The sequence below is a fragment of the Coturnix japonica genome, chromosome 18 (genome assembly GCF_001577835.2).
Source record: "Coturnix japonica isolate 7356 chromosome 18, Coturnix japonica 2.1, whole genome shotgun sequence".
Taxonomy (NCBI): Eukaryota; Metazoa; Chordata; class Aves; order Galliformes; family Phasianidae; genus Coturnix; species Coturnix japonica.
The window spans coordinates 3,694,282-3,716,950 of NC_029533.1; the positions used below are offsets into that span (position 1 = coordinate 3,694,282).

The 22,669-nt window shown below is 50.9% G+C and overlaps 1 protein-coding gene across 3 annotated transcripts; it reads left to right on the forward strand.

Moving 5' to 3' along the window:
• The first annotated feature begins 1,281 nt into the window (after positions 1-1,281).
• MXRA7 (matrix remodeling associated 7) lies at positions 1,282-22,615 on the forward strand. 3 transcript variants are annotated; one of them, XM_015879763.2, is made up of 5 exons: positions 1,282-1,839; positions 5,773-5,833; positions 7,932-8,031; positions 9,493-9,573; positions 15,942-16,036. In XM_015879763.2, the coding sequence occupies exons 1-4, from the start codon at positions 1,381-1,383 to the stop codon at positions 9,524-9,526; spliced, it is 654 nt and encodes a 217-aa protein (XP_015735249.1). In that variant the 5' UTR covers positions 1,282-1,380; the 3' UTR covers positions 9,527-9,573; positions 15,942-16,036. The 3 variants fall into 3 exon arrangements, with proteins under 3 accessions (XP_015735249.1, XP_015735247.1, XP_015735248.1); XM_015879761.2 differs by lacking the exons at positions 9,493-9,573; positions 15,942-16,036 and adding an exon at positions 20,531-22,615; XM_015879762.2 differs by lacking the exon at positions 9,493-9,573 and having other exon boundaries at positions 1,285-1,839; positions 15,942-17,694.
• The last annotated feature ends 54 nt before the right edge of the window (positions 22,616-22,669 follow it).

The following is a 22,669-nucleotide window of genomic DNA, read 5'->3' on the forward strand; positions in this document are numbered from 1 at the left end:
GTTGCGATGCCGTCACCTCTCAATCCCCCTTTGTGGTCAGAGCTTTGGGCCCTGTTAAACCCCCCCAAACCCCCCCAAACCCCCCCATCTCCATCCGAGCGCTGCATCAAGGCGGCCTTTGTGCGAGTCCTCCCGGTAGAGGGCAGCGCGCTCCCGGCTACGGCTGATGGAGAACGACGGTGGATGTCGTGGTCTTTGCCCTATTCCGGCCTCTTTGATGCTCCTTATCACGGGGGCAGAGCGGTTGTCGCCGTGCCTCGTGCTTTTATATCACCTCCATCTGGTAACTCAAATGAATGTGGAAGTTTGAGCTTCAGAACGCGGTCGTGAAGGAGCAGCTGCCCCCCAGCACAGTGCTGAGCTCCGGGTGCTCAGAGCCCTCAAAACACGGAGGGGAAGATCAGCGCCGTGTCCGATGGTTACTAAGAATACAACGATCCGCACGCAAACAGCCGCTTGATGGGATTAGCCATAACGATCAATGGCAGCGAGGATCACGGCTCCGCTTCCTTCCTTCCTCTCGTTCTGGGGATTTAATCCGTCTTTCTTTTGTTTCCAGCCGCTCAATACAAACATTACAGGACTCCCCTTTTCCCCTATGGGCGCACTGCCGTGTGTGCTCACTGTGTGCAGTGTGGTCTCAGCGCTGCCTTTACTGCATAGCTTAGATCTGATTCCATAGCGCCTCGTGGAGCTCATCCCGAGGGGCACAAGCCCTCGGTGCTGGGGCTGCAGCTCCGGGCAGTGCTTTGTGCCGGCTCTGAGCAGCCCAAGCTTTGCATGCTGCTATTGCTGCGCTATGGAGCAGCTCTTGTAACCCGGATACCCTCAGCACCTTGATGGCAATGAGAAGGTTTGTGTCATCATGGCTGTGTACCCAAACAGGGAAGCACCAGGATATCACCCCAGTGCTGCGGGTATCACCTGGTTACAGGGCTATGGCTCCGTTTTCCTATGTGCTTCTCGCAGGTGGAGGAGCGATGCTCGGGGTTAGATGTGGCATCACCTGGTTGTTAGTACCTGGCCATCCCGGGTACCACCTGCAGCTCCTGGGGCAAACTGGGCGATGCTCTGGGGTTTGACATTGATGCTCCTCGCTGTGGACATCCTGCCGTGCCATGTCAGCTCCCACCAAGGGCTAACAAGGTCTGAGCATCGCACGGAGCCCAGCTGCCCCTCCACCCTGCCCTCCAACAGCCCGCCCTGCCCGCAGCGCTGTTCTCCCCCATCCTTGGGGCCGGCTCGGGGCTGGGCGGGGAGGGGAAGGGGCCGGGGCTGTGGGCAGGGCCGAGGGAGATGACGCCGGGTGAAGGCAGCTGAGAGCTCTGCCCAGCCCCGCCGCAGGCCGAGCGGGTGGCCGCGCACTCGAGCTCCGGCAGCATGGACGTGGCCGTGGACCTGTACCTGGCCGTCCCGTTGCTTTTCACCGTCCTGGCCATCGTCCTCGCCTCCGTCTTTGTGAAGCTGCGGGGCGCTGAGGGGCAGCGGGCGGCGGAGCAACAGCCGGAGCCGAGCAAAGCGGAGCCGGGCAAGGAAGAGCCGGGCTCGGCCGCCGGGGGCGAAGCGGAGCCGAAGGGAGCGGCTGAGGGGCCGGGGGTAGAGGGGAGCCGGGTGCCGGTGGAGGAGGTCGGGGCGGGCGGCGAGGGGAAGGAGAAGGAGGAGGAGAAGAAGGAAGAGAAGAAGAAAGAGGAGAAGGAGGAGGAGAAGGAGAAGGAGGTGGTGGTGGCTGAGCAGAAATCCACGGTCGAGCAGAGCCCCGAGAGCATCCCCCGGCCGCCGCCCGCCACCGAACACCGGGAGCAGCAGCAGGAGGAGGAAGAGGAGGAGGAAGAGAGTAAGGTGAGGGGAGGGAGGCTTAAGGGAAGGTGAACTGCATGCGGGGGCTGCACGTCCTTTTCCCAGGAGCTGCTCGGGTTGCGTGAGCTCTTTCCGTCCCCACTCTTTTTGTAGGGTGCAGCAAACCGTCCCCCTGCAGCATAAGGATGCCCCAGCTGCTGTCCTTGCGGCCCCAGGGAGGTCTTCCTCCTCCAACCTCTCCCCCAACCCCTCCCCTCCAGCATCCTACAGGCCTCCCACCCTGAGCTGTGACCCCTGCTTGAACTGGGGGGGGAGGTGGGCAGCACTGCCTGGTAAATCCTCCTCCAGCTCCGGATCTTGTTTAAAAATAATATGGTGACCCAGCGGCCATGGAAGGAGCTCACCCTGCTGGCTTCCATGGGTGCTATGCTAATCTCTGAGCCACGGGCCTGGGGACCCCCGAGGGGCCCAAATTCACTGCGCTCCTCCTGGGGCCACCCCATGTCCCAGTGGGGGATGCAGGCAATAGGGTGGCCATGGAGCCCAGGAGGGATGCAGGGCATGCAGACGTGTTTGGGCTGGGGAGCACGGCCCTGGCTGCCTGCTGGCTATTATTAGCAGCATTGCTAATCCTGGTGACTGCATCCAGGCTGCTGGGCAGTGTACAGACAGACAGACGGCCGTTGTCTTGGAAGGCATCGCTACTGACTCACCGGAGAGCAGTGGGCGAGTCCCAGTGTGTTGGTACATCTGTGTCCCGTGTTGATCCCCAGGGCAGTGCCTGGCCCTGTGTGCTGGGACCTCACCCCCCTCCCACCTCCTCCATCTCCCATTTCCTTCCCTTAATCCCAGCACCATCCCTTGGCCACAAGGATGGCTCTCAAGCAGACCCCCATCATCACACCATCCCAAAAGCACTGGATATCTATCCATCTCTGGGATGATTTATGGGATTTATCAGTGCTCTGAGTGCTTTGTAGGGCTGGGGAGCCTCAGGGCTGCCATTCACTGGCTGCATCCCAGCTGGAATCGCTCAGCAGCACCCAGGACGTGCAGTTCTTCTGTTGTGTCATTAACATGAATTGGGGATGTTTCTCCTCCCTCCTGGCTGCTCTTCAGTCCCATTTCCCTGAGCAGACACCACTGCAACCCACACCTCCTCAGTGCAGGTTGTGCCTCACACAGCAAAGCACAGGCTGTGATGGGCTGATAGATGGACTGTGATCTTTTCCAACCTCAGTGATTTCACAATACAGGACAAGAAGTGATTCCCAGCTGCTCTGGCCCCGAGCAGGTGTTACAGGTGCGGATGGGAAGGAGTTTGGTTGGAGCAATGAGAGCTGCACAGGCTGGAAATGAGCCCTGCCCTACTGGTGGCTGAGGGCTGCAGTCCCTCAATGTGACTCAGCAGAGGCTCAGGCAGCATCCATGCTGCTGTAGGCTCAGGGCTTCTCAGCAGACCCAGTGCATCAGGCAGCAGTGGGCTGTGCTCAGCACTATGAGGCCTTTCTCCTTTCCCTGCTGCCTGCTCAGCACATGCTGCTTCAGACCCTCTGCAGCCATCAAGCACTGAAGCAAGAGCTGATGGATGAAGCAGCATCAGTGCACTCAGTGCATCACCCTGCTGTCTGTGTTCCCTCCTGCTCCATTCTCTGCCTCTGTCCTACGAGGTGCCATCTCCCACCCAGGGTGATGCTCTGTGTACTGGGCAGGGCTGAGAGAGGGGGAGTGAATTGGGGAAAGGAGCAGAAATCCCCAGTGCTCCCATTAGTTCTTCTGCTTTACCCAGGGGCTGCTGCTGTGCCAATCTCTGCCCAACACCTTCCTTCCCCACCACTTTTTAAAGGCTTCTTCCTTCCCCTTTCCTTCCTGGCTTCTCTTTTTCTGTCTGTCTCCCTCCCGCCTTCCTCTTGCAAGCTCTTGCATCAGGCTTGGATCAGAAGGCGCAGCCATAAATGGCAACGTGGGGCTGGGAGCTTCCAGGGCAATTTTCTCCCCCCTCTTTGCAGCTCAGGACTTTCCCATTTCCCTGCAGTTGGGATGGATTAGGGGCTCTGCTTGTCCCCATCCTGCCAGTGGGATTGGAGAAGGGGTGGGGGCCCAGAGGGGAGGCTTTCCCACCTGGGAGCTGCTTTAGGGCTGAGAGTGGATTCATAGGGTGGGAAAGCCAGGAGTGGGGGCTATTTGGGGAGCACCCTGTTGCTGCTCAGTGCCCCAAACCTCCCCAGGGGGTCCCATCCTTGCTGCTGCTTTTGCACTGCTCAAGTCAGGCTCACACGTGGGCGTTTGCTTTGTGGCCATGGAAGCTAAAGGGCAAAGCACATTTCTGATGAGCTAACAAATGCTTAAGCCCTACAGCCAAGGTCTGCCAAAAGCCAAGATAGTTGTATTGCCGCATTGTTATTTAAGGTAATGACTTGGGGGGTTTTAACCCTGCTCGGGGTTTGGGGGGGCTGTGATTTGATGGTGTTGCTCATGGGGCCGCTTGGCAGCTCCTGCTGGGGGTGACCATCCCACTCACGTCCTGGTTGTGCCAGCCAGTGTCAGCTCTGCAGGAGCTGCTCTCCCATCCTGGCAGCCTGACTGCTGCATCAGCATCCCCAGGGCTGCTGCTGTGCCTTCCCCTGCTCTGCAGAGCTGTGGTTCAGCATCACCACATCCTCGTGTGACTGTGGCACCACTGATCTGGCAGTGGCTGTAGGGCAAAGGCTGTGGGGCAAAGGAGGGGGACTTTTCTAGGCTCTGTCTGTGTGTTCAGGGTGCAAATGCGCTCCTTGGACCTGTACCCATGGCCAGGAGCAATGCCTGCCTCATCCCTGTATGCATCCCATGGGCTGCCTGTGGGAGCTGCTCCCAACCAGACAGATAGAAGGACAGGGCTGTGGAAGTCAGAGCTGCAGCGTGGGGGGAAGGGAGCTGCTGGCATCTGTCTCTGAGCAGAAAAATGCTGTGCTGTAGTGAGCAAGCAGCTGCCACGAGGAGGGCTCCCCAGTGTGACCACAGCACATGGCAGTCGCCTGCTGGCCTGGCAGCCCAGGCTGCTCCCCCTCTGCTCCCATCAAATGTTTCTTCCAGTGGGTTGGAGCAGGAATGTTCTCTTTCCCTGGATCACTCCCAGGGCTGAACATCCCCTCCCAATGCTGCTCCATCGGGTGCTGCTCTGCTGGCCCCGGGGCTGCCCAGGTGTCAGCAGTGAGTGCCCATGTTTGGAAGCGTGGCCCAAAATAGAGGTGGGGTGTCAGCCACGTGTCCTTCTGGGGAGCTGGGTGCTGAGGAGAAGCCAAGGGGCTGTGAATAATGCACATTCCTCACCCATGACAAACCAAGCAGTGCCGTGCTTAGTGGTGGATATAAAGCCATGTGCTGCAAACACAGCACAGGGTCCGTCCTGGTTCCCCTTGTGTCTTTCTTCCTATGTGATGCAGATACGTGTGTAGGCATTGCCTGCATCCCAGCCTTATCTCCAGGGCAGGAGTCGTTCTCTCCCTCCCTGCACTCCATCTACAAGGCATCCGGCCTTGACAGAGCTCACTGCAGCTCGTGGGAGGCACCCCCAAAACTTCCAGAACTTGGTTTGTGTTAAAACTCTGTGCTGTTTGATTCCTCCCTGTGCATCCTGAGCTGAGATGGCTCAGCTTTGTTTGCCCATGTCTGAGTGGGATGGATGCTCCTCTTGCTGGGCCCTTCCATGCCCTGAACCCAGCCCCAAACCTCCCTCCCTGCTCATGGGGCTATTTTTGGTGCTTGAGGGCCCAAGGGAGGAAATGACTTTAATGGCAGCCCCGTGGGCATGGAGACATGGCAGTTCTCATGACACTGCAGTGAGAAGGAAGCAGACTAATGAGCACTGCTCATAGTATCCCTTTCCCCTCTTCTCAGCATGGGGCAGGGAAGCAGTACCCAACCCATGGGCTCTCATGGTTGATGTAGAACATCACCTTCTGCTCATGGCTGCTCTGTCTTTTCCCTCTGCAGGAGGAAGATCCAGACTCAGACAGTGAGAAGCTGATGGTGAAAGAGACGGAGGATGATGATGGTGAGTGCTGGGATGGCAGCGCCCTGTGGGGATGGTCTGAAAAGCTGAGCCCCAATACCTGGGGATGGGCCTCTATCCCTGGGCAGTGCAGGGGAGAAGGGCCCAATAACCACAGAATGAAAGGAAATGGGGATTCACACACAAGAGAATGACAGCCCAGGGGCAGGAGTCTGTATTTCTAACTACCTGGGAACAGATGAGCAGCTTTTCACTTTGCTTCTCATGATCCTGTGGGCTGTTTGCCATGGAGCAGCATCCCAAAGGCTCCTTCCTCCCCTCCAGGCACATCTCTGGGGTCTTTAGGCAGAGCCGCATTTAACTAATTACTCAATTAGTTGATTGGAAAATGATGAATTGCCTCATTGGGGTGACTGCGCTCAGAGCAAACAAAGCAGATGGTCCATCAAGCAGCAGAGTGTCCTGGGGCTCTGCCCACTGCTGGCACATCCCCCCTGTGCTGCTGCTCCCCCTGCCCTGCCCCACTTTCCCCCCACCCTGGGTAAGGCACAGCATGGCAATCCCCAGGCTCAGGAGGATTACCCTAATGCCACAGGGAATCAAATTTTAATCTCACAAGGTGGGAGAAGCGCCTTCATTCTGCAGGGGACTGGGTTCCACAAAGACATGTATGTGTTCCACCCTGCTGGGCTTCCGTTTCAGCATCACTGGTGTTATAGGGTCTGGTAGATCTGGTTGGATGAATGATGGGTGTCTGCTGCCCAAGGGATGCTCAGTGGTGATGCTAAAAGGTTTGCCCTTTTAGCTTCATGGCTGTTTTGGGGCAGCTCAGATAGAGATGGGCATTGCTTTATGGCTCAGCATCCCCATGAGCCCATGGTGCACCAGAGTAGCCCAGCCCCACTTTTGGAGATGGAAGGCAGGAGGTGAGTGCTGAGCTCAGAGGGCTCAGCCACTGGCAGCACTTGCAATGCAATGCAATGCAAGAGAGATGAAAGACAAATATTTTCCTCTAATACGCTCCCGGCCAGGCTCCTGGTAAGTAGGTCATATCTGTGCTCTGCAGCCGGCCACGTGAAAGCCCTGCCTCCCTGCTCTGTGCTTCCTGAAGTTTGTTTTCAGTCTGCAAAGAAAGTTCCTGAGCTCAGAAAACTTCCAGCAGTTCCCAAAGCCACAACACGTGGGCAGTGAGATATAGGTGGCCGCCTCTCTTTGTCTCTGCTTGTTCCTTTCTGGTAGGGCAGCAATTAAACTGCCCCTTTTTGGACAGGCAAAAATCTCTTTGGCAGAGAACAGTGTGGGGGAAGTGATTTTAATTGTCCTTGAAATCAGGATTGCTATAGGAAGGTAATAAAACAGCTCCTGGGCTGCACCAGGGTAAGGAACAGGATGTTACACCCTCGCTTTCTGTTCTTTCCCTCCCAATATCTCCCAAAGCAGCAGCAGCTGATTTTCTTTCCATACACTTTTAGGATCACTTTGATGGGGTCTCGGTGCTACCCAGAGGTATCACCCAGGACAGTGGGTTTGTGGGTAACATGTGATGTCCCAGGGATGCACAGGCAGTCAGACAGCATCTTCTGTTTGTTGGATTCCTCAGAAGGAGCCCCAGGGCTCTATGAGGGCAGCAGATGGTTCTGTGGGTACAGCTGTGCTGAGTGGCTGACACAAGGCAGCCCCATCCCACAGTCCTTGGGAGATAAAGGTCTGTGCATCAGCAGCTGCAGATAAGCAGAATCAGCTCCGTGAACCCCCCAGGGCCACCCTTTGGATCGCCCCCCACTGCTGCTGTTCTCTGCTGCCTCTGGGAAGATAAGGAAGGGGAGAGGTTTCTAAAAGCAAACAGAGCTCTAATGAAATCCGATTGGAAAAGGATCGGCTTTGCCTCGGGGTCTGTGAGCTCTGGTACTAATTAACCCAAGGCTGAGATGAAGAGGTCTGGAAAGGGCCCCTGGGAAGGAGGGGAGATTCCTTCTATGGGTTTCCTGAGGCTCTGGAACTGATGATCTGAGTCTCATGGGGTGAATTCACTGGAGAAAAAGACTGGGCAGGCAGCTCCGACCCATGGGTGCTGGATGTCCATCTCAGGTGCTTTCTGTCTCACACCATCTCCTTCTCTCCTTTGTCCTGCCCTCTCCAGCTGCAGATGAGACGTTCTCTTTTAAATACAGCCCTGGAAAGCTGAGGGGAAACCAATACAAGTCAATGATGACCAAAGAAGAACTCGAGGAAGAACAAAGGTATGCTGAGTGTTCTGTGTTCCCTTCTCACCTAAGCACATTCAGTTGGCACTTTCTTGAAGCAAGACCTCACAGCGTCACAAATACAGTCACAGGGACTGAGGAGAAACAGGGCCACAGTGTGTCTGTATCACTGGTGCTGGGCAAACTCCTTCTCTGGATGCTCAGAGCCAATGTCTCACCTGGTGCAAGCTGGTGTATATCCATGCACCCATTGGCACCACATTGATTTCCATCCATTGAGGCTCTGACTGCCCCTTCTCCTCCCTTTGCTCTGTCAGTAGCCTGAGGGTTTGGATACAGCTCTGAAATACTGGAGCAAAGGGAGTGAATGTGGAGCTTCGGAGCTCCATATCCCATGTGGCCCACAACAAGCTGAGGAGATGCCTGTCCCTCCCTTGTCATCCCAATGGAAGGTCTGTAGGCCACAGCTCTCCATGCAGGCTGCCCCAAACATGCTGATCCTGCACCATTTCCCTTTGTTTTAGCCCCACTTTCACACCAAGGGATGCTTTCCCTTTCAGTCCTCAGGTCTCAGGGCTCACTGCTGTGCAGCACTGCTAGGAGCTGTGCTCTGCTTAGGCTGTACACCCAGGTCTCAGCCTTGCAAGCCAGCTCTGGCTGCCTCTGGGCTGACCCTGCATTGCTGGCATCAGGAAATATTTGCTTTCTTCCTGTTGTTATATCTTTATCATGCCTGGAGCCTGTACAACACTAGCCAGGTCTGTTGGCATCACTGCTTTCACATGGGGAAGGGGTGGTGGAATGAAGGGAGTGAATGTGAATGAAACCCTCAGGGCTCAATGGGAATTGGTTCTGGGGATCCTGCTAAGCACCAGCACAAAAATCCACCACAGAAGGCACGTTTAAACTCACTGCACCTGCAGCTCCAGCAGCCACATGAGCAATCACTGCGTGGGGGTTCAAACAGGAGACCTGCAGGGCTGGCTGCTTCATGGCAACTAATGCTACCGGGGTTACTGGGGTTGGTGAGGGGACATCGGTCTCTCTGCATCCCCAACCAAGGTTTTGAGCTCTGGACTGAAGGCTGGGTATCAGTGTTGTAGGGTAGAGCTGTGCCTCAAGGGCTGACAGATGGCACCGAGGATCCCTTAGAAGCCCTCATCATCTCCCACAATGAGGGCTGTTTGCAGTGTTTTCCTACTGCTCCTTTTTGCTGTCTCTTTTCCCTGTTTATGTTGTTCATTTCCTTACAGCAGCTTTATGAATTTACGTTTTACTTTTGTCTTGCTTTGTTGCTGGCTTATTTTCTTTCCCCACTTCTTCCTTGTGCCATCAGCAGCTTCTCATTTCAGGGTGCTGTATGGGGTCCAGGTGAGCAGAGGGCAGCAGCTCAGCCCGGCCCCTCGGCAGCCCCATCCCTCTCCCTGGTTCCATACATCCTGCACCCTGACCACTGCAGACCCGCTGTGACCCAGGTTTGCCACCTTTATGTTGCAGGATTGAGCTGACCTCTGATCTCACATCTCTGTAGCAAGTACCTTAGGTCCTCGGCCACAAACATTCTTGCAAATCTGTTTGGTAAGGATGCGCCGTTTCTTAGAAGTAGTGGTACCACTGATAACCTCTGCTAATGTGGTTGGGTTGGTTCCTTTCTTTCTTTTTGTTGGCTTTTGGGTTTCCTTTTAGGGGGGAGGGTTTATTCCTGAGCCATCTGTCCCACCTCCCCACCCACCTTCCTTCTCCCCTCCCCATAACAGATTAATGAGTCTGCTCCCCCCCCCGTTCCATCTCACTTCCACAAGCAATCCAAAGGGACCTGGAATGGAGGGCTCTCATATCCAGGTGTTCAGCTCTTCCATATGGGTACCTCAGCTCAGACATCCCATAAACGCTTCTATTTCCTGACGTGGAAAATGAGGGCAGTGGAGTGAGCTGGTGGTCAGCCCTAGGGCACATAGCTTGAGGTGGGGACCCTCCAGTTGTCCCATGGGCCAGCAGGCACCTGTGGGTGGGAAGCAGATCGGAAGCAACATCCCCAGAATGTAAAGCCCCCATTGGGACTTTCTGTTGTGGTCTCATCTATCATCAGGAGCCCTTCATTTGGGAACACCTGATATTAGAAATGCTATTGAGAGAGTTCCCTTTGCAGGAAGACCTGTGGGCCTATAGGAGAGGAGAGACATGCAGTAGGAAGGGTTGTTTAAACAAAAACCCACTTCTGCTCATACTCTGCATCGCTCCTGAAGCTGTGGTTGCATTGCCTGCTATTCACTTGAATCTTGTGGCTTTAAGCTGGTGCTAAATCTGGACTCAAAGGGGAAGGAATGTGACCTTCATTGAGTGATGCAACTTCCTGCTTTTTGATTACTTCAGTCTTAAAAATAATAGCAGGACTTTTTAGTAGGGGAGGCCGGTAACTCCTGTTGGCAAATACATCTGCTTGGCTGGTGGCACCGCACACCTGGTGGGTTACCAGCACTTTGAGAACAGAAGCACGTAGTGTTTGTTCCTCTGGGGGGAAAAAGCAGTTTGAGCAGGAAGGGGAAGGGAGCAGGGGGAGGATGCAGCCTTGAGTCAAAGCAGCTCTGCATAGTTCCCAAATCCATCTCTTCCGCACCTGAGGCTTTTGGCTGTTTGTTGCCATCTGCAGCTGCCATGGTGCAACACATGGGGATGTGGGACTGGAGTGGACGCAGGTACAGCCCATAGGGCTGTTAGTGGGTTTGTTTGTGCAGTGAGCACTGACAGCTGCAACAAGGTTCTGCTTTTAGTAACAAAGAAAACAACCAGGTGAGAGATTCCCTTGGGTTTTTGTTCTCAGTTCTTTCTTTCTCCAAGATTGAGCAAGTCCCAGTGAGTCCTGGTTGGACTTGGTGATGCTGAGTCCTTCCCATTCTTCCATAGGTGTGTGGGTTGAAGAGAAAGCAGATCCCACATGACAGTCCTTAGGAAGGTTTCTTCTTTGTCTTTTTGTTTCTTAGGTTTAGGGAGAAAAGTGAAGGTAGAAAACCAGAAGCTGCCCCCAGGATGTGGGTGCTGCAGATGCATTTCCCAGTCAATCACCTTTTGTGGGCAGTGTGAAGACACCAAGATGCTTCTCATTGCTGCGTGGGCTGCAGCACTAGGCAGAGGCCGTGCTTTCTGCATGTGTACTTAGATGAGATGTTTGTGGTTTTGCATAACCTAAAGTAGTGCTGGGAATGGAGTGGGAAGGGGAAAGCAAGAGAAATAGGACAAAGTCCCTGACCCTGAGGGGCCCAGCTGCAAATAGGAGGGCACCTCCAGAGCTGGACGAAGCCCCACAGCACTCTCAGTCCCTTAAAGCAGTGTCTGATTGAAACTCAGTGCCCCAGTCTGCTCAGAGTCTGCTGCTTGTAGGTGTGCTCATGGATGGCTCAGTGGTACCACAGTCCAACCTCTATAGGGCCGGGAAGAAGATAGGGAGGGCTGCTGCATTTGCTTTGCTAGTAGGCATGGTTCCCATGGTCAGCTCAGCTCTTCTAGGATCAGTTCTCTGGCTCTCCTGGCCAGCCATGGGTGGGTTGAGAAGGCACTGCTTGAATCCAAGCTAGGCTTATGCAAGCAAAGGGAATAGGATGGATATAAATCTCATCCTCTGTCCTTTTTGTGGTGATCATTTAGCAATGGAAAGCTGGCTGGCCCCCAGCTGGGTCCAGAATGCTTCTTGATTACAAGGTGCTAAATAAACTCAGGCTTGGACCCTGAGGCAGGGTGCATGGGCAGACCTTAGCTGCAGGGAAGGGCAGAGAGGACAAAGCCATCCCTTGCTCTGCCAGACATCCTGGATCAAATGGGGATGCAGCTGTGGCTTTAGGGAAAACCATGCTGAAGTGCTGTTTGGAACCAGACAATGCTTGCAGTGATGACTTGAGAACACAAGGGCAGGAAGCAGCTGCTGGGATTTAGATGATGGGTTTTGACTGATTTTTGAACACATCCACTGCTGGCCCTCAAGAAGTAAGTGTGTGGCCTGAGCTGGGGGAGGCTGTATTTCAGGAGAGCTCTCCATCTGCATCTGTCCCTGTCCACTTCCTGCATTGCCATCACATAGCCCTGGCTTGCTTGCTTGCTGTCCTTTCCTGTCCAGCATGGTGCTTCATTTGGATGAGGGAAGCTGGTAAGTTTGGCTTTCTTTGGGTTTTTATTATTTGTTTGCTCTTCATCTTCTGCAGCACGATAGTTGTCCTGGGCTGAGGGAGGAGGAGTAGCAGCAGGGGGCTGCAAACACTGAATGTGGAGCTGGGTTTGATCAGGCTGACCACTGCTTCAATGCGGCCACCAGCCATGGGGATGGCACTGACTTATGGGGAAGGCTGCCTTCAGCCACAGAACAGCCCCTAGGTGGAAAGGGGCACCAACTCCCCTGGCTGTGATGCTCCTCTACAGGGAAAATGTCTATGAGGAGTCAGTGGAGCTGAACTCAGGCCCTATACATAGAGCATCTACTTGAGTCATGAGTCCCACAGAGCAGCTCAGGATGCCTCCCTTGGAATCACAGGGAAAGGGGAAGCCAGTAGGGCCCTTCCTCTCCCATCCCAGTGGAATCCCTCCACAAGCTCCTCTGCAGGCTGCAGGTCCCCAGCCCTGCCGTGGGATGAGGTTTCAGACTCTGCTTTGAGCTCTCTGGTTCTTCCTTTTGGCTGAGGTCCTGAATTGTCCCAGCTTGTGGCTGCTTTGCGTCTCCCTCACCCAGTGCTCACAACTCGGCTCCATTTGCTTCTGCTTAACCCCACGCAGCATGGGCAGCTGGCTGTTCTCTCTGCTAACTCTCTAGGAGCCTGGGCTGCTTCTCCTATGGCATCACGGGCTGCAGGAAGCCAGGCATGGAAGCATAGGTTGGCCCATCTGTTGCTTTCTCCACTTCTGTGACATGGACTCAGGGGGTTCAGGAGCACTGCAAATGGGTGAGCATGGAGCTGGAGGAGGTGAGCTGAGCTGGCAGAGCTCAAGCTGCCTTCCTGGTTGTGCTGTGGCCTTTTCAGCTATCACTGCTGAGGCTGGGAAGCGTAGGAGGCTTCTGCCTTGAAATACACTGAGCAAGGGCAGCTCAGCCTTGTCAGCCTTGTCCTTGAGCTGCTGGGACTCTGCTCCTAATCGCACGGACTCTGGCAGCCTCAGCTGCCTTCTTGGTGTGCTGAGGAGCAACAGGCATCCCTGAGGTCCTATGCACCTCCTGGCTGTTTGGTCCCACTGGAGGTAGATAAAATCCCCCTCTGGTGCCTTTCACTCTCTTTTGTAAAGCATCGTCTCTTCATGTCCCGCTGTTAAGTTCTCTCTCCATCTGTTACCCACTGACTGAAGCAACTGGCCCACAGTCTTGGTACCAAAGGGAAAGCTTAGATTTAGTATGTCCTTTCTCATGTTGTTCCTGCAGTACAGTGGTCCTGGACATGTTGGTCACAACCAGAAGTGAGATTGTATCTACCCCAAGGGTAGAGACATAGGAAGTGACGGTGATGAGACTGTAGTAAGATGGGAGGAAAATGCCTGGGAGGGATCTTGGTTTCCCAATGCCAGGCCCAGTGCCCATGGCCTTTCCTCACTGCTCTCGATCCTCAAAGGTGAATCATAGCCTTGGAGCGAGAAGAGCCTGACGCCAGAAGGTATGTGCCTTCCTTGCCAGCACTTCAGACCAGAGGACTGATGTTCCCGAGAAGCTGAGTGCCTGCTTTAACTGCTAGGGAAACAGGCTGGGAATGTTCCACGCTTCTGAAAATCAGATTTCCAGATGAAATTCTTCCTGAAAAGGCTGCAAGTAATTCCCACAAGGTTAGAGAAAGATGTTTGGGGACCTTCTCCTTGGAGAGTGTCAAGGCTCCTCTGGAAAGCTATGGTCTGTGGATGAGTTGTGGGATTTCTGACCTCCTGCTGTGGATTTTGACTGCATGAGGGACATTAGCACTGAGACATTAGTCTGCTCTCTAAGACAAGAAGTCCATGCCCCAGTGCCAATATCATTGATGAGCTGGAGTGAGGGCAATGCTTCTGAGGCCATCAGAGAAACAATTGGTTTCCATCTGTGCTGGAGGTGCTGATGTCAGATCACAGAGGAACTGCAACCAGGACAAAAAGGAAGGGATAAAAACGTCCTTCCCCTGCCCTCAGCAGACAAGTCACCTCAGGCTTTGGTCAACCTCATACTCCAGTGTTACCACCTTCAGCTCCTGAGCTGTTTTCAATCAACGACCTGCCCTTGTCTAAGCTACTTATTCTCTGGTTGCTTCTTGCATATAGCCACATCCAGTTGATGAAAAGTATGATTTATTGACTAGCTGGGGCCAAAACAATTTGGATAATCTATATGTGAAGAAATAATCCATACAGACTTCCAGTAAAAGAAGGCCATAACCTGGATTGATTCATGTGCTGTCAGGGGAAGGAATGCTGGCAAGGCTGATTTCATCATCCACGTCAAATGGAAAGGAGACCCAGGGATAGGCAGTGGCTCATAGCTCAGCCTCCATCCCAAAATGATTAAGTCTCTCAGGCTCCATGGCAGCAATGTCAGAGCTTCTCAGTTTGGGGGATTATATGGCTCTGATGTTCCCTCATGCTCTTTAATCCCTCTCCCAGCCTGCCCCAGGAGCAGAAAGGGGTATCCCTGCTTTGCAGATGGGGAGTTTGTGGTTTTGACAGATATCCTCCATCAAGTCCATGTTTTGTTTAAGATCTTACTCCTACTGTCTGCCTGGCCCTGTCCTTTAGGTGAGCATCCATGCAGAGGGGGATGCATCTGAGCCCCATGTGCTCTCCCTGATGTCCTCCATCCCTCCCCACTCCAACAGTGGCACACTGGAGGGGACTTCTCCTTCTGGGCCCCCGTGGCAATGAGCTTATGCCCTCATGTGTAAAATCTGATTATGCTCGTGTGGCTTGAGCAGGATGATCTGATCGTCAGCACAGCGAATCCCACAGACTGATTATCCACTCTGGAGAATTTCCTTTCCTTGTCATAATGGGCCAAACAGAGCCTCCCCAGCACTGCCTAAGGAACCCTTGTGAGGCTTCAGCCTGCATCTCCCATCCAGGACCCAGGTTGCTGAGTGTCTGTATGAAACAGCAGACAGTCGAACCTTTTTGCAGAGGAGTAAGGAAGAAATGAGGTTGTAAATCGCCTTTATGTTGTAGCTGTCAGGAGCAGGTGACTTCTGAATGAGACTCAGGTGTTATGGATTGTGGACCCTACTGAATTCAGGGGAATTAGGCTGTGGTGCATCTGTGTGTATCCACGAGAGCAGCTGGAGCAGTCAGGGCAGAACATCTGAAGGGTTCAAGGTGAGAATTAGGGACCAAATTCATGCTAACAACATGTATACTGCAAGACCTTGGGGAATGCCTGGATATCTCCACCCATAAAACATATCTAATAATCTCACCCTCCTTCCCTGAGACATAAGGAGAGGAAGGAAGCCCTGTGGTTTGTGGAGTCTGTTGGCTTTGCCTCCTTTCTTTGGTCAGACAGATCAGTAGATCTTGAGCAGACGTACTGCCTGGTGAAACCAGTGCTGGATTCTGGCTCATCTGGTTGCAGGTGGCAGGAAGAACCTGGGCCTAAGGCAGCTCTGCAGTGAGGCAGTAATCCTTGCAGCTAATGAAGGTTTCCAGTTAGCTGGGCTGCTTCAGCTCTCATCATAGGTCAGAAAGAAAGATTGCAATTCAGGTTTGGTGCCAGATGAGAGGATTTGCGCTTCTTTGACTGGGTTTCAGCTGTCCTGCTGCAGTGGATGAAGCAATGTGCCTCCTGCTTTGAGGCATGTGGTTTGCAAACAGTAACTTACTCATCCCAGAGGGAGAAAGCTGCCTTGCCTTCCCCTCTGCACACACTGAGTTATCCCCTTGTTCATTAATGTGAATAATAACCTGAAACCGTCCTGAGGGGTGAAATGACTGTAATATTTCTCTTCTCTCCTTGTTTCTCTTTGCAGAACTGAAGACTATATGAAGTTGTCCCTAGCCTCCTCCTAAAGGCATCCCTTGGCATCTTTAAAGGCTTGAGAGAAATACCAAAACCAACTAAACACACCCATAAGAGAATCCATAAGCCCTCAAAACTTGGCATCCCCTCTTGGTCTGAAGTTGAGTTCTTCAAAAAACTCCTGTGGTATCAAGTTTAAGGAGATCCTGTTGTGTGTCTCCATGGACTGGGGCTGGGCCCAAGGAGTGACTTGAGTTGTGTTTGGGGGGGCTAGAATGTCCTAAACAAACCTTTCTCCCTCTCCTTCAAACAGAACCCAAATTGGATACCAAATTTGCAGCAAGCCTATTAGTTATGTGAATCACCATGTATTAGCCCTGCCGTGAATTCAGTGTTTCTTTAGAGGGGTGGGTGAACTGTAGCTCTTCTCCCAGACCGGCCTGGATCTTATACCAGACTACCAAGTTGTTTCTTCTTTAGAGCCAAATCCCTCTGTGTTGCTGGGGAGTGGGAACTGACCGTGATTTCAAACATTGTGTAACATTGCTTTATTCCAAGGGGTGGAGGCACAAAGCGGGATCAAAGTAAGGGAGGGAAGATGGTAGCTGACTCAAATCTTACTTCTGTAGTTATTTTAACAAAGAACTGGTCTTGCAGGTAGATGGAAGGCTGGAGAAGTGATGAAGGTTGATAGCTTAGCTGTTGGGTTTGTGGTTGAAGGCTTAGGAGACCACACTTCGGCTGTTGTTATCTGGATTCATGCTTCCCTGCTCTTTTCCCAAGAGGTGAGACCCAAGGAGGTAGCTATGGTACTGTGGGTTCCCCCAGCTCAGGATGAGACTGGGGGGGTCCTGGAAGAAACACCCTCCCCATTTCTCTGCCCGCTTGCTGTCCCATTGCCCTCTTATCTTGCTAGCCCAGTGGCTCGTCCACAGGAGCCACATCTCAGCACCTCAGCTCTGTCAGGGGATGAATTTGGCTGGTTGCTCACGCCTGCTTCAGGCACAGCAGGCTGCAAATGAAAGCCAGCTGGTTGGTGAGAGTGAGAATAGGACCCAAGACCCCTAGTGATATTGTAGAAACACCGGGCTGGCCGGGAACATGTCCTTCAAATTCCTCTCTCTCTGCAGGACAACAGCCTCTTGGCTAAAGCTGCAAACATATCAGAAAACCAACAGGCTGCTTTTTCTTTCCTTTTTTCCTTCGTTATTATTTTTTCTTTTTAATTCCTATGCAGACGATACTTGAAACCTTGTACACAGTTGTCATTTCCAGCGCCTGGGGTTGGCAAATTCTTAAATAAAAGGGCTCATTTAAAGAACAGCAGGAAGCTTCAGCTTTAGAAGAGGCTGGGCTGCCCCTTCCCAGCCAACAACTGCAAGCGTGTTCAGTGGTTTGCATATGAATTTAGGCACACCCTCTGCTTCAGCACCCCACTAGTGCAGCCGCTGTCTCCCTTCGGTGCTGGCTAGCTGACTCTGTGTCCCAAGCACCCAACTATGCAAAGAATGCCTTATATACATTGTGTTTGTTACATGGCAATACGTACATCCAGCAAAGTCTATAGTTGAGTCCGGATTTTTGCTAGTGGCAGCGAGTCAAACTATTTCTTCAACTCAAATGGCTGTCTGGGTATTTTTTACTTCTGTTCTGTTTGTTTGTTTTGTATCTGATGGTGGCTCTTATACGAAGGACTGTAATTCTAGTGGCTTGAATCTGTAAAAATTGCCTTTGTTTGGTCCAATAAACCTTTGAATAGTTTATTTGCTTTGTGCCTGCTCTCCCTGTCTCCAGCAGCTTGTAACTTCTTCCTCAAGAGACTTGTGTTGAAAATCTGGACTTTAGGTTAGAGGTATGTTTTGTTTTCTTGTGCCTTTTACCCTATAATTGACTCCATTGACTTCAATAGGAATAGAGTCAGGCCGGTGGTGAAAGCCTGGGGTTCTCCCTTGTTTCTGCTGGGGCAGCTGAGTGTTGCAGTAGCATCCTGACCTTGCTTGGCTCTGGAGCAATGAAGTTCCCCAAAGCAGAGCTTTGCCCAGGATTTCAGTTGCTATGAACACAGATGCTCAGCAGCTCCTGAAGCTTAGATCTGCTTTAACACACCGACAGCTGACTGCTCCAAAACTCCAGCTAATTGTGAAAGTTGTAGACTGAAGTGCCTAAAGGAGCCTAAGGGAGTTAAGCGTGCAAACTCGATTCCCTATCAAGAACAATTAGGCTGCTTTGAAAAATCCTTAATTAATCTATTTTGTCAGCAATAAGTAAAATCCTCTTTGACTTCTTGAATCCAAGTGGCTTTGAGGACAGCGCTTATGGGAAGAGAGAATGATTTTCCTTCTGAATGGGATAGTTTTGATCTGAAATCATCAGGAAAACACAACCTGGAGCACTACAAAGTTGTTTTAAAAGGTCGCCTTTGATAGCAGAAACTCCTTTTTGAATTCAGTTTCATGTTTTTCATGTCTTACTCCTCATTCCCAGGCTCTTTTCTCTCCTTATCTTTGTTTTGCTCTCCCTTTGTTGTGGATTATGAAGTGCAGAGCAGTAACAGCTCTTTTATTTCTGCTTTCTAAGGTACGGTCATGAAATTTAAAAGTCAAGGGGATAGACAAGATGTATTGATGCTGTGTTTTAAAAAGAGGTGGGGATTGTCAGTGAACTCAGTTTTGGAGACAAGAATACAAGGAAATGGAGCTTTAAGCAGCTGAAGGTTTCAGTAATGTTAATGTCTGTGAGATAATAAGTGATGGATGCGGATCTGTGCAGAGCATTCGCAGCTGGCATGAATTTGTGACACGTGGGGCAAAGACGTGTATTGGATTTCTCCACATCAGTCTGGAAATGTGCCCTGTGGTACCCAGTGGTGATCTAAAATAGAATATTGATCAATAATGAACTGTGCTTCACCTCCTCTGGTCTGGAAAGGGCAGTCGGATGTGTTTCATGTGGGCACAGAAACGTGCAAATCCAAATCCAGCCTGTGACTAGAGCTTTCGTAACCAAAAGATCCCAACATCAAGGTACATTTGGCCTCGAGATAATTGCATTTTAATTGTAATAGGAAGTAATTGGCAAATGAACTTCCCTTTACCAGGATGTGCTTTCTTCCTGCCCTGCCTGTAGCGATGGTCATGGGAAGACAGCTGGCTGCTTCTGCTTTTGCCAGGGCTGAGCCCAGAGGGGGAAACACGGAGCTTGATAGGAACTCGGGATGTGAGGGCTCCTCAGCTCATTCCTGACTGTCTCCTTCCATTGGTTCTTGGTGTGCATATTTCTGACTGTTGATGCTGTGCTCTCTTTCTTTCAAGCAAAGGTTGTGTCCTGGTTTTGCCTGTCAATAGGTATTTTTACTGCTCCTATTATGGAAACAGCTAATAGCTTGTCCACGCAGGATTTGCAGGGAGACTACCCCAGGTTAACCAGTGGCCTCCATTTAAGTGGATTAATTACAGTGTATTAAAGCCCTGTGCAGAGAGCAGGCTGTGATGGGGACGAAGGACACTCGACAGGGCGACTGTAGAAATAAAAGCAAGAATCAATATTTCCAGCTGAGGGGAAGTCTAGTGATGCTAAAGACACAGAGGAGCAGCAAATTGGATTGCAGCAAATCTGTGCTCTGAGTTTCCATTGCTGAATTCTGACTCCACAGACCTGCCAGATTCATTCCGACCTAAAGGTGTAGGCAGTTGCATCTGTTCATGAGAGGCACTTGAGAATACGTGATATTCTCATGCAGCTGACCCTTCCTTATCTAAGTAAATATGTGAACAATATAAGCTCTCCTATAAAGACTCCTCAAACAAAGCATTGTGACAGATACCAATCTTTGTGCTGCAGGACATGTAACAGTGGTTAACTCCTCCAGGTAAGGCAAAAAACAGGGTATGATCTTTTACAGGAGAAGGAAATTAATCAACTTTGGAACTTCGTAGGGCTGGAAAACTGAGCTAAATGGTCCACTGGTCAGATTTTACCCATGGAGGAATCGTCTCATTGCTGGATAATGTTCATCTCTTTTTGACACTGGCAGACAAACTCTTGAATCAAAGCAGATTTCAGCCTGTGCCCTTATCTTCCAGAGGCTGATTGAAGTCGTGTCCACAGTGGAATACAGCCTAGTCTCTAGTTTTACAGCAAGATATATGTTTAAAACTCAACAGCTATTCCTGAATTACTCTGCATCTGCATGCTCTCATTACAGAATGAAAGGATGCTGTGCTGATGGAGCTTAATCCATTTTTGCTATAGAGCCAGCTGAACTGGGACATGATCTTACAGATTTCCACATGTGGAGTTATCCTGAAGCTGTGAGCATAGATAAGCCCTAAGGTACTCCTCCAAGGCTGGTGCTAAAGCAGACGGTTTTATCTCCATATGTAAAGAAATTCAGAGAGGCATGCAAGATAATTAGATAGCTGGGAGGGTGAAGGATGCAGAACCAGAGGCTATCTCTTTCTCATCTTACATGGGCAGATTTCCTGCAGTCAACAGGGCTTGTAAAATGACCCACGTTTGGTTTCATGCTTTATTGGGTGAGCTTGTTCAGAGTGCTTGCTCCGGACTGGATATTCCTACTTCTCCTTTTCTTGTTGACAGGGTTCAGAGAGAGCAGCTGGCTGCCATCTTCAGGCTCATGAAGGAAAAGAGTGACACATTTGGAGAGATGTCTGAAGGAGACATGAAGGAGCAGCTTAAATTGTATGATATATAACCATCCAGCCAGTGAAGAAGACGCAAAAGTCATCTTGGCTGTTAGTATGGAGGACTGCGGAGATTGTAGTGCTATAAATGTGTTTCAGTAGTTATTTTGCATTTCCAGGTTATTTTGCAAATGCATCCAGGCCTGTGATATGTATTTCTTAAGACTTGCAATTTTTCACCCTTTTAATTGTTGTTTTTTTCTTGAAGAACTGTAATGGCATTTTCGACTCGCATAGAGATTTTCTCTCTTTCTGGCTGAGCCATATGTCTCAGTCACATAAACTAGTTAAACTTGTAACTTCTTCCTGGTTGTGCGCTGTAGGTATGAACTTTCAAACCTAGTAATGTATTGGTTTGAAGGAAGCCAAAGATGATAACAGAACAGGTTTAAAATGGATGGAAGGAACAGGATCATAGAATAATTCAGGTTGGAGGGGATGTAAGGAGGTTTGTAGTTCAACCTCCTGCTTGAAGCAGCATCAGCTGTGAGATTAAGCCAGGTTACTCAGGGCTTTATATCCTGTTGGGTCTTGAAAACCTCCACAGATGGAGACTGCACAACCTCTCCTGGCAGAGAGGCTTCCAATTCTACAGTTAGAAAACAAATAGCCAAAGCCAAAGCATTAGTGCTGAGATTAGATGTGAGCTGCCATTCTCATCTCCTTGAAAGGAATACTTCATCCCCCTTCACACTGGCTTTTTGAAACAAATCCAAGATGGTTCCGGCTGATCCCGCTGAGCTCAGCTTCATGCCTGTGAAAACAGCAGCTAACTGTATCCTGGGAGCAGACACATCTCTAAACCTCTTGACACTGGTTAAAAGCAGTGCAGAAAAGTGACTGGCATTTTGACAACTGTGTTCAACTCATGTTCAACTCAGATCCTGTTCTTGTCATGCAAAAACGATGCGAGAATCCATGTACTTAGGAAATCATTGTGAAGCTATCAAGTGTTTTGAACAGTTTTGACCAAACCTTGTCGGTTTAGACAGAGTAAATCAGTCAGCATTCCTAATTTAAATTGAATGTCTTCTTGTGTACCAGGCTATGACTTAACCTAAAGATCTGAGCATCCTCTTGTTTAGCACGTGGTCAGAGGTGTCTCACGATGTGAAAAACCAAGCAGACCAACACCTTGCTGTGTTGAGGAACCACAGTTTCCTTTGTCAAACTGTAAAACAGAATGAAGGTAAGAAATTCCCATTTGGGAATTTTGTTCCATCTGGGCAATGGGATTTTTTTTTCCCCAAGGTTATCATTGAAAGGAAGCAAAGGAGAAATCAGATCTGTAAGACTTTTTAGACTTAGACTATAGTTTGTTTCTTGAGTATATTTTTGTTTCTTTTATATCTGGGCCTTCTCTGCACAGGGATATATATGAAAATCACCTCCCCAAGCACCTCATTGTAAAAGTGGCTGCCACCAACCCATCCCATCTCCAAAAAGACAAAAACAACCTTTTTTTTCCCTTCACCAAAGCCCTTGATTCTCTTAATTGCTGTGTCCAGGCTCCATATGTGTGACAAAAGAATTAAATCTGTGCTCTGTGAATTGGTAATAGGCTGCATTTATTCAGCAGCTGTGAGGAGCCAGTGAGGTGGTGTGATAAGGAGCAGCACCAGGTGGTGAAGATTCCTAAGGGTGAGGAAAATGAAGTGCTGGAGTCATGTGTGAGTACGGCCTTCTGCTGGGACAGGGACAGAGCAAAGAGTCCATGTGAGTTATTGTTATCTTTTGTGTATTAAACCCAGATCCCAGGCAGGAGCTTTGGGGGTAGCTGTGTGATGTTCCTTCTTCTGAAGCAGAAAATCTCCTGTCGGTAACACTGCCTTAATTCCCAAAGTAGGTCAGGAATGCAGGCACGGAGATAGGGATGTGCAGTGTGTGAGTCATGGCGTGATCAGCTGTTGAGAATGCTGTGTACTGCTTACATTCCTTAACTGCTAACTTGTGTCTGTAACAATAAACAGAGGATGCGTTACATTTGTTTTATCTTCTTTTGTTGCATAGAAGTGGGTTAATCTCTCCTTTTCCC

Coding starts and splice junctions, on each gene's coding strand:
- MXRA7 (XM_015879761.2), top strand. CDS start 1,381: ATGGACGTGGCCGTGGACCTGTACCTGGCCGTCCCGTTGCTTTTCACC. Junction 5,834..7,931: donor AGAGACGGAGGATGATGATG/GTGAGTGCTGGG, acceptor TGCCCTCTCCAG/CTGCAGATGAGACGTTCTCT. Junction 8,032..20,530: donor GAACTCGAGGAAGAACAAAG/GTATGCTGAGTG, acceptor TCTTGTTGACAG/GGTTCAGAGAGAGCAGCTGG.